Source organism: Condylura cristata, unplaced genomic scaffold (assembly GCF_000260355.1).
Source record: "Condylura cristata isolate star-nosed mole 26May11 unplaced genomic scaffold, ConCri1.0 scaffold00015, whole genome shotgun sequence".
In the NCBI taxonomy this organism is placed as follows: domain Eukaryota; kingdom Metazoa; phylum Chordata; class Mammalia; order Eulipotyphla; family Talpidae; genus Condylura; species Condylura cristata.
Genome location: NW_004567116.1, coordinates 6,973,121 through 6,983,302, shown reverse-complemented (window position 1 = coordinate 6,983,302; position 10,182 = coordinate 6,973,121). Strand labels below are relative to the sequence as shown.

Sequence of the window (10,182 nt, the reverse complement as noted above, 5' to 3'; positions counted from 1 at the left end):
CTGGCGTCTGATTTGGTGTGTGTGACTGCCGCATCTGAGCACACAGTTAGTTTTTACATTTTTGTTTTTGTTAAATGAGCCTCAACATACTTCCTGGTCTGGAGTGAGCAGATAAGAGTATGGGGAATGAATAGAAAAACCCTGCAGCAGGAACTGCTCTAATTTTCTGCAGGATTGGACCTAATGTCACTGACTTCCTAGAAATAATCTTATGTGATGCTTCATACCTCCTGCACACGAACACACACACACAAACGCACAGAGATGGCCCAGGAAGATTTAAGACTATATGGATGATACCTGAAAATGAAATTTTATTGTTAAAATAAATTGAAAATATGTTCAATTTTATATTGGATATAAGTGTTTTGATTTTCTTTTACATCACAAATCCTAACAACAGTAACCTCTCTTAGAGTCTCATAAAGTAAAACTTCATAATCAACTTAATTCTAACCAGTCCACACCAGATTTCTGATGTGAATCACAGTCTGTTTAGCTTCTTGTCTTTACATTGTGATGGGAGAGCGGATACCAGTGAAGGTTTTTGTATTGGAAGGAACCTCATGGAAAGTCAGGTGAATAATGCAGGAGCCTGGGAGTGTTGTGATCAGAGACTTACAAAATTAAAATTAGAATTTTTCTCTGTTGGAACCAAAACGGGTATTATTTTTTTCAGTAAAGGCTATAAAATTACTTAATGAAAAAAATGAGTGTAATTGATTATACATGTCATAAGATACTCAGTTAATACTAACTCACAGCACAGTTAATAACATCTTTATTCCATTAAAACAACTTATTACTCCAATGTTCCAGCATTCTTTATGCACATTCAAAACCCTTATTGTGGCCTGAGTTCATTCCCTGGAGAAGACGCTGACCTAAAGGGTGCAATAGACCTCTCCTGTCTAACCTGATGCTTCCCTCAGCTGTGTATTTCCATAGGTAAACCTGTTCTGCTCTCCATCTGTCTCTGGTGAATCTTCTCATCCCCGCCTCTGGTCTGTACTCCAATTTTTCTACACTGGAAATAAATAAAAATAAAAATAAATAACATCTATATGCAAAATGCATTTGAGCTATTGAAATACATTCAATGAAAGAGAATGGAGTCACGTCACATTGTAGAGCAAGACTGGATTCTGGAACTAAGATAGCTGTGTGTGTGACTCATCTTTAGGGAGTTAACTGAGGAGTCAGCAGAAAGAACAGATAGAAATTTTGACATTTTAATATTTTAATTGCAGTTAAGGTTCTTAGACTCCTTTATGTCTACAGTCCCCTTGCATGATTAAAACATAAATGGACAAAACGGCCCTCCCTGGTGGCGCAGCGGGTTAAAGCACAGCACTGAGAATCTAAAGCCGCTTCCGCATGAGTTCGATTCCCGCCTGCCCCGGAGGTGACCACATGGCGTGGCAGACCTCTCCTGACCCTCCCGCTGCTCCCCTCAGCAGTGTACTTCGTTGATCTGCCTGTTCTGTTCCCCACTCTGTCTCTGGTGAAGCCTCTCGCCGCCCCTGAGCCTCTGGCCTGTACCCCAGTTCTGTATGCACAAATAAATAAATCTTTAAAAAAAAAAAAACATAAATGGACAAAAACATCAATAGTTACAAATGTGCTATTAGTCATCTCTTTGGAACAACAAATTTAAATATCTTTGTTTTCCAGACAATATATTGGTTCAATACTTATTAAATATTTTCATGAAAAGAATAAACATAATGTTCTATATTATTTAAAACAATTGGATCAACACACTTGAGTAACTCCATGAAATATTAACAATATTTCTAAGCTTTTTAGTGTTAGGTATTTGTCTTAAAAATAGCAGGTAATTTATTTGGTGAGAGATAAAAATGTCAGATTAACCATTTGGAAAAATTCAGGTTTTTAGCAAAATCGATGAAAAACAAAAGGAGGATATGTAAAATAAGAGCAATTCTAAAGATGTATGTTTCACAGCACAAAGCATTTTTGTAGTAATTTCTCCAAGGCCACCTTAACATCCTTGTTTCTCAAACAATATATAATAGGGTTTAACATTGGTATCAAGATAGCATAAAAAAGAGAAAGGAATTTGTCTATTCCTGTTGAACGATTGGTGTTAGACTTGAAATACACAGTGATGCCTGAGCCAAAGAACAAAGTCACAACCGTGAGGTGGGAACAACAAGTGGAGAAGGCCTTGGCTCTCCCAGTGGCTGATGGCAGCTTCAGGATAGCGGAGACTATTTTCACATAAGATGTAACAATCAGTAAAGAAGGAACACAGGCAACCAGTGCAATAATCAGATGCATCAACATTTCAACCCTGAAACCATCCACACAAACAAGCTGGACAACTGCAGGTGCATCACAGAAAAAGTGATTCAACTGTTTACATTCACAGAAGGTTGAAGAGAAGACCACAGAGGTGAATCCTATATGGATTGGAATTACAGTGGTCCAGCAGACAGCTGCCAGCTGAATACACAGCCTGTTGTTCATGATGACAGGGTAGAGAAGTGGGTTACAGATGGCCACATACCTGTCATAAGCCATGGCAGTGAGGATAAAACACTCAATGTCTCCCAGGACCAGAAAGAAATACATTTGAATAGCACAGTCCAGCTGTGAAATATTTCCATATTGTCTACAGAGGTCTGTTAATAATCTGGGGACAGTAACTGACACATAACAAATTTCCAAAAAAGAAAAATTTCGAAGGAAGAAATACATGGGGGTCTGGAGGGAAGGATCAACCTTAGTTATCATGATGATGAGGCTGTTTCCCAAAAGAATAAAGATATAGATTATCAGAAACACAACAAAAAGAAATCCTTGAAGGTTGGGCACATCAGAGAACCCAATCAGGATGAATCCCACCAATGTGGTGTGGTTCCCCAGTGAGGAGTTCTGTCCTGGGCATTCCATTGATGGTCCAAATGACTTCCAATCTAATAGTTAATGCAATCCTTTGGTTTGGTTGGCAATTAGATGGATTATATGACTGGGGTCAAATCCAATTTGGATAGGATAGATGTCATTTTCTTCTTTGCTTTGTATTTTGGGCAATACATTTCAAATTCAATATCCTAAAAATGCAAGATATTAAAAGAGATAATCTATTTGCATGATCACATTGAAAATTATGGCTATGCCACTAACACTACAAACTAGATGATGACAATGAAGAGCAAAGTATCAGGGAAACTCTTCTCAAAAAGCTCTAGGCACCCTGGGACCTTCTCTACTGAGAAATGTTTCTCTTTCCTGCTAATTTAGTCTTTCGTCTCTTCATTTTTCTTTCTTTCTTTTTTTTTTTTTTTTTTGTCTAGCAACATTTTTTTATAGTCTGCTGATGACAATGAAGAGCAAAGTATCAGGGAAACTCTTCTCAAAAAGCTCTAGGCACCCTGGGACCTTCTCTATTGAGAAATGTTTCTCTTTCCTGCTAATTTAGTCTTTCGTCTCTTCATTTTTTTTTCTTTCTTTCTTTTTTTTTTTTTTTGTCTAGCAACATTTTTTTATAGTCTGCTGATATTTCTTGTACATTGATTTTGAGCTTTCTTTTAGTTGTTACTCTCAGGCAAGGGGCAAGGTGGTCAGTAAGCCTGCCACTGTCTGGTCCACCACAACCAACCAGCCACCCACCAGGATTAATACTGGAAACATTGCACTTAGCAAGTCATATATGCACATGAAGTTGTAAATATGAAATCACTTAAGATTTTATTATTTTATCTCTGAAATACAAATAAATCCCCACTCCTATAAAAATCTAAGATATTCCAAACTTTAGGTTTTTAAATTAATAATAAAGCTTATCCTTTGGGGAAGTAATTAGGCAAAAACAAAAGGAAAATTAAGCATGTCAGACAACTTGAGTAGAATGTTCAAAGAAGAGATCAGGTATATGTAAAATCTGGCATAGTATCTGTTGCACTACTTTTAGCAGAAATTTGAAATTTCCATCCATCGATTCATTACATATTATTAGTAATACATAATGTATAATATGTCACCAATTATCTATTGTGATTAATATTATGTGCATAATATACACTGATTATCTCCAGCTAAAATTAGGAACACATTGCTAATTGCAGTGTAATTTACTCTAATCATCTCCTAAAATATAAGCATATTTATTGCATATTTATGTGTTTAGTAATTCCTGCACTGTGCTGAATCCTATATCTTAATTTCTGTTATTTCCATCATTTTTGTGGCATTTACTCATGGAAAGCAATGACTATTCTCAGATTGTCTTATAGTCTGAAATCCACACTGTTAGTGTTTCGAGCTACAGCAAATTTCCATTTCTGTACCCAAAAAATGCCTCCCTCTCTTCCTCTGTGACACAAAACTCCTGCTTTCCCACAAATCCAAACCAACTAAACAACTTATGATTTCTACATTTGGCATCTTGGTCTTCTAACCCTAATCCATTTTCTTTTGAGTTGAAGGAATCCTGAATTCTGTATTTAATTTCTCAAATCATACCTTTGAGACAAACCTCCTTATGGCTCAGCTGTATTTCTGACTCATATTTCCTAACTGAAGGGATCAAAGACCTGGGATTTTGAGATGCAAAGAGTATGCTCTCTAACTGAAACCATAGTCTTCTCTGATCACTGTTTGATTCTCTGTACCTTTATTTTGCTTGAATACATATCTGTAGTAAATTTTCCATATTATATTTTCCTCAATGAATATTTATTACAACTTCCTAATTTAAATATATATGCTATACATTTGTAAAAATAACTATAACAATAAGATAAATGAATTTTTATTGACTCAAAATGTTTCAAGTGTATCAGGCAGTCAAGCAATACCTATTTTATAAGAGTAACTATAGCTTATTGTAAATAAATATGAAGTTCATGTTAAAACAAGTGTGTCCATTAGTAAAGACAGTAATAATAGCAGTGGTGAATCCTGTGATTCCAGTCATGTTTACAGAGCTTACACACCAGTGGTAGAGACAAGAAGGTGATCAGATGTCATCCTAGTAAATGATCTATGTGGGGACAGTTACCTGGTCTTGCAGGAGGGTCACATTCCTAAGTAAATGACATCACTCTGCGATTTTTGTCAGCTCACAGAATCATGCTGGTTTTTATCACCTTTATGGAAAGAGAATAAACATTATTTCCAGAAAAATAATCTTGATACTAATTTAGTTCTATATCTCAAAAATCGTTTCCAATGTGAACATTTTGGAAATATCTGCTGATGGGTCACTGTAAATTATTTCCCACTGACTCACCTTATTGGCTAGGAAAGTAAAAGACCACTGAGCACAGAAATTTGTACTCAATTACATAAAAATAAGGAATACTTACATAGTAGGTATTTCTCTAAATTATCAAGGCTTAATTGCCTTTGTTGAAAATATAATACATAATAATACATATACATAATAATACATAACTGAGTTACTTTGAGGAGTAAGAGATATAATCCATGGAAAAGCCTGGGTTAAAAGATGCAGTTGTAGTTCTGTTAGCACTGTTATAATGTTTATGATACATATTTGTATCTATCATTAGTACTTTATCTTATATCCCTCTATTTTATCTTAAAGTTTGCCTATCTATGTTCAGTCAACTTCCCAGGATTTCCTCACTAGGGCATCTGATTTCTGTTGGCACTGCGAGCCTCCCATTTGCCTAAGTTCCCAATGCCCAGAGATGTACATAATGTGCCCCAATGTCAGAAGCGGGTGTCTGACCCAGGTGACCTAGCTCAACAGTTATCAGACACCACATTCCTATTCAGAACTCAATGATTGTCATAAAACATTCAAGAGAAGTGATTTTGAATGCACTATTCTGAGAAAGATGAGTAAAAATAAGTTATAGAAAAATTTTACAGGAGCAATTTGATTCCATCTCTATTTTATATATTCTGTTTGCCTTTAAAATGCAAAGCTGATTATTTATATAGTGTCTATTTGAAGTTCAGGAAATATGACATGTTGATTTTATAGCAAAAGAAAATATATGTTCAATGATTTATGAGTACTGGGACAAAAATGGACTATAACAGAATAAGTAGAATAAAACAATTGTTGATTACCTTTCTCATATTTTGGAGAAATCACTGAGCTGCACTTTTTGTAGGGTGAGCTGTGATGTGATACTAACTTGTGGTTTTAATTAAGAGTAACAAAATAACAATTGTTTTTCTTGCTTGAACTCATACTTTACTTAAACCAACAGGGCACCTTTATAGTGAAGAGTGTCTCGTTGGCCCTGGGGAAGGCATCTCCAAGAATTGTCGCATTTTTAAAGTCAATGATGTTTATGAATTGGTAACTAAGAAATAACGGAGGCTGTTGCCTGGAAGGTTCTCTCACTGGGAGTAAGGGCAGAGCCACAAGTGGCTACTCTTTGTCCCTGACACCTCATCTTTCTGTCTCTGGGGATAAAACATGTCCCAGTAGGAGAGACTGTAGAAGGCATCACAGTCCTAACTTTGGTCTTCACCTATGTATGAGATGTGAGGATAATGCATTTCAAATTATCAAAAATCATTTCTTCTGCTCTGAGAAATCCACTTGGAAAACTCCAGAGCTCATGCATCTTCTGTTTGTTCTTAAGGCCTCTGAGCATATGAGGACAATATTTAGCATTACTGACAGCATTTATATGAGAATGAAAAAAATGATTTTGTAAAGAAGATATAGCACACTATGTCTTGAGTTTTAGATATTGAGAAGATATGAGTGTTAAATAAAATTTGTTGGCTGTCTTGGCGTGTGTGACTGCCACATCCGAGTACACAATTTCTATTTTTATAGGTGCTAAATGAGCCTCAGCATACTTTCTGGTCTGGGTTGAGCAATAAGGCTATGGGGGAAATAAATAGAAAAACCCTTCAGGAGGAACTGACCCCCTTTAATTTTCTCCAGGATTGGACCTAATGTCACTGACTTCCTAGAAATAATTTTATATGATGTTCCATAACCCTGGACACACTCACACTAGCTTCTAGAGTCTGCATTATTTGATACTTTTAGAAGATCGGGATGTGGGTCACACATCACACACTCTGTGTTACAGACTCATTCTTCTCTGTAATCACACATAACCCCATGTAAATTATTTGGTTGTCCCTGCAATGTCTTAGCATTCTTTATGTGCACGCAAAAACTATATGTTGTGGCCTGAGTTCAATCCCCAGCCAGGGAGTGACCCAGTTGGCACGGCCAACCTCTCCTGCCTTGCTTGTGTTCCTCTCTGCAGTGTATTTCAGTGGATCTGCCTGTTCTGCTCCCCATTCTGTCTCTGCTGAATCCTTTCTCCTTTGTGTCTCTGGCCTGTACCCAGTTCCTTTACACAAAAAAGAAATAAAAATAAATGAGCCCTATATTAAAAAATGTAACTGAGCTTTTAAAATAAACGCAATGAAGTTGAACGGATTCCTCATATTCTATAGAAAGAATGGATTCTGTAACTAAGATTGCTGAGCCCAGTTGCATGTGTGATCTACTTTTAGGGAGTTACTGAGGAATCAGCAGTAACAGAAGATAGAAATTTCAACTTTTAGCATGTTAGTTACAATCAACTCCGTGGATTCCAAACTTTATGTCTACATTACTTTGTATACTTACAATGTAATTTGGAAAATACAAAAATTTAAGTTATACCTGTGTTATCAGTCATCTTTTTGGGGCAACAAGTTTAATTAAACATCTTTGTTTATCCATAGAATATATTGGTTGAAGAATTATATAGTAAATACTTATCATAAAAAGAATAAATAGATAATGTCTATAGTATTTAAAACAATTGGATAAGAAAACTTTAATGAGTTCATAATATTTAACAATATTTCTAAACATTATATTGAGTTGGGTATTTGAAATAAAAATAACAGGTTGTATATTTTAGGACAGATACAAATATGCAATAATTCATTCAGGAAAATTCAGATTTCTAACAAAATTGATACTTATTAAAACAGCAAATATATAAAATAAGGAACAACTCTAAAGATGTTATGTTTCTAAATCACAGCACAATACATTTTTGTAGTAATTTCTCCAATGCCACCTTAACATCCTTGTTTCTCAGACAATATATAATGGGGTTTAACATTGGTGTGAAGATAGAATAGAAAAGAGAAAGGAATTTGTCCATTCCTGTTGAGTGATTTGACTTAGGTTTCATATACACAATAATGCCTGAGCCAAAGAATAAAGTCACAACTGTGAGGTGGGAAAAACAAGTGGAGAAGGCCTTGGCTCTCCCAGTGGCTGATGGCAGCTTCAGGATGGTGGAGACTATTTTCACATAAGATGCAACTATAAGAAAAGAAGGGATACTAGCAACTAATGCAGTAATCATATACAGCACCATTTCAACCCTGAAAGCATCCCCACAGACAAGCTGAACAACAGGAGGTGCATCACAGAAAAAGTGATTCAACTGGTTACATCCACAGAAGGTTGAAGAAAAGACTACAGAGATCAAGAATGTATGTATTGGAATAGCCATTGACCAGCAGGCAACTGCCAGCTGACCACACAGCTTATCGTTCATGATGACAGGGTAGAGTAATGGGTTGCAAATGGCCACATACCTGTCATAAGCCATGGCACTAAGAATAAAGCACTCAGTCCCTGACAAGATCAGAAAGAAATACATTTGAATAGCGCAGGCCAACAGAGATATATTTCCATATTGTCTACAGAGGTCTGCTAATAATCTGGGGACAGTAACTGACACATAACAAATTTCCAACAGTAAGAAATTCCTAAGAAAGAAATACATGGGGGTCTGGAGGGAAGAATCAACCTTAGTTATCATGATGATGAGGCTATTTCCTGAGAGAATAAACACATAGATTATCAGAAACACCGCAAAAAGAAATCCTTGAAGGTTGGGCACATCAGAGAACCCAACCAGGATGAATTCCACCAATGGCGTGTGGTTCCCCAGTGAGGAGTTCTGTCCTGGGCATTCCATCAATGGTCCAAATGACTTTTAGCCTTATTAATCAATTCAATCCTTGGCTTGAGTTGAACATTAGATGTATCATAGGACTGGTGTCAAATCCAATTTGATAGGATGGATGTCATTTTCTTCTTTGTTTTATATTTTGGGGAATACATCTCAAATGTCCTAAAAATGCAAGATATTAAAAACAGATTATCTATTTTCGTGAACACATTGGAAATTATAGTTTTGTCACCAACAATATAAAATAGATGACAATGAAGTCAGAGCAAAGCATCCAGGGGCCACTTCTCAAACAGCTCTAGGTAACCTGAGACCTTCTCTACTGAGAAATGTTTCTCTTTCTTGATTAATTTGATCTCTTCCTTTTTTCTATTTTTATTTCTGTCTAGCAGCACTGAATTTATAGTCTGTTGATATGATTTGTACATTAATTTTGAAGTTGCTTCTTTGTTACTCTCAGGCAACCCAAGAACAAAGTGGTCAGTAAATCTCCACAGTCAGCCCACTGCAATCAAGTTGGCCATATTATAGTGCAAATATTGCAATGAGCAAGCCCTAGTTGCACATAAAGCCCAAAATATGAAATAAATTAAGATTATATGATAATATCATTTTAATTCTAATATATCCTGGCTATTACAAAATTATAAGATTTTTCAAATGTTAGGCTTTTAGTAACAATCAGATAAGCTTATCCTTTGGGGATTAATTAGACAAAGAAAAGGTACTTGAAGCCATGTCAAAGAATTTGAACAGAGTTCAGACATGAGTAAAACCTGCCATAGTATCCTATGTTTGATAATAATTTTGAATATCTGTCCATCTATACAACCATCATATAAATGTATTAATATATATCGTATATATCACAATTAATATATTTGATGGATATACAATATGATTATCTGAAAACTCTAATGATCTCCATTCAAATTTAGAAACACACTGAAAATTGCAGTGTAACTTATCCTAATAATCCCTTAAAATGTAAGTATTTTTAGGCCCTCCCTGGTGGCGCAGCGGGTTAAAGCATTGCACTAAGAAGCTTAAGCCACTTCCACATGAGTTTGATCCCCGCCTGCCTCGGAGGTGACCATGGCGCGGCAGACCTCTCCTGACCCGCCCACTGCTCCCCTCAGCAGTGGACTTCGTTGATCTGCCTGTTCTGCTCCCCACTCTGTCTCTGGTGAATTCTCTCACCCTCCACATCTCTGGCCTGTAC

At 36.2% G+C, this 10,182-nt stretch overlaps 2 protein-coding genes across 2 annotated transcripts; both read right to left on the bottom strand.

The window, feature by feature from the left end:
• Positions 1-1,962: 1,962 nt before the first annotated feature.
• LOC101636514 (olfactory receptor 10AG1-like) lies at positions 1,963-4,206 on the bottom strand. The gene is given in 2 exon segments (XM_012725319.1): positions 1,963-2,881; positions 4,172-4,206. Coding segments are annotated over 2 exon segments (954 nt in total).
• A 3,803-nt stretch (positions 4,207-8,009) lies between these two features.
• Positions 8,010-8,966, bottom strand: LOC101619683 (olfactory receptor 10AG1-like). Its single transcript, XM_004683502.1, has one exon. It carries the CDS (start codon positions 8,964-8,966, stop codon positions 8,010-8,012), a length of 957 nt encoding a protein of 318 aa, XP_004683559.1.
• Positions 8,967-10,182: the final 1,216 nt, after the last annotated feature.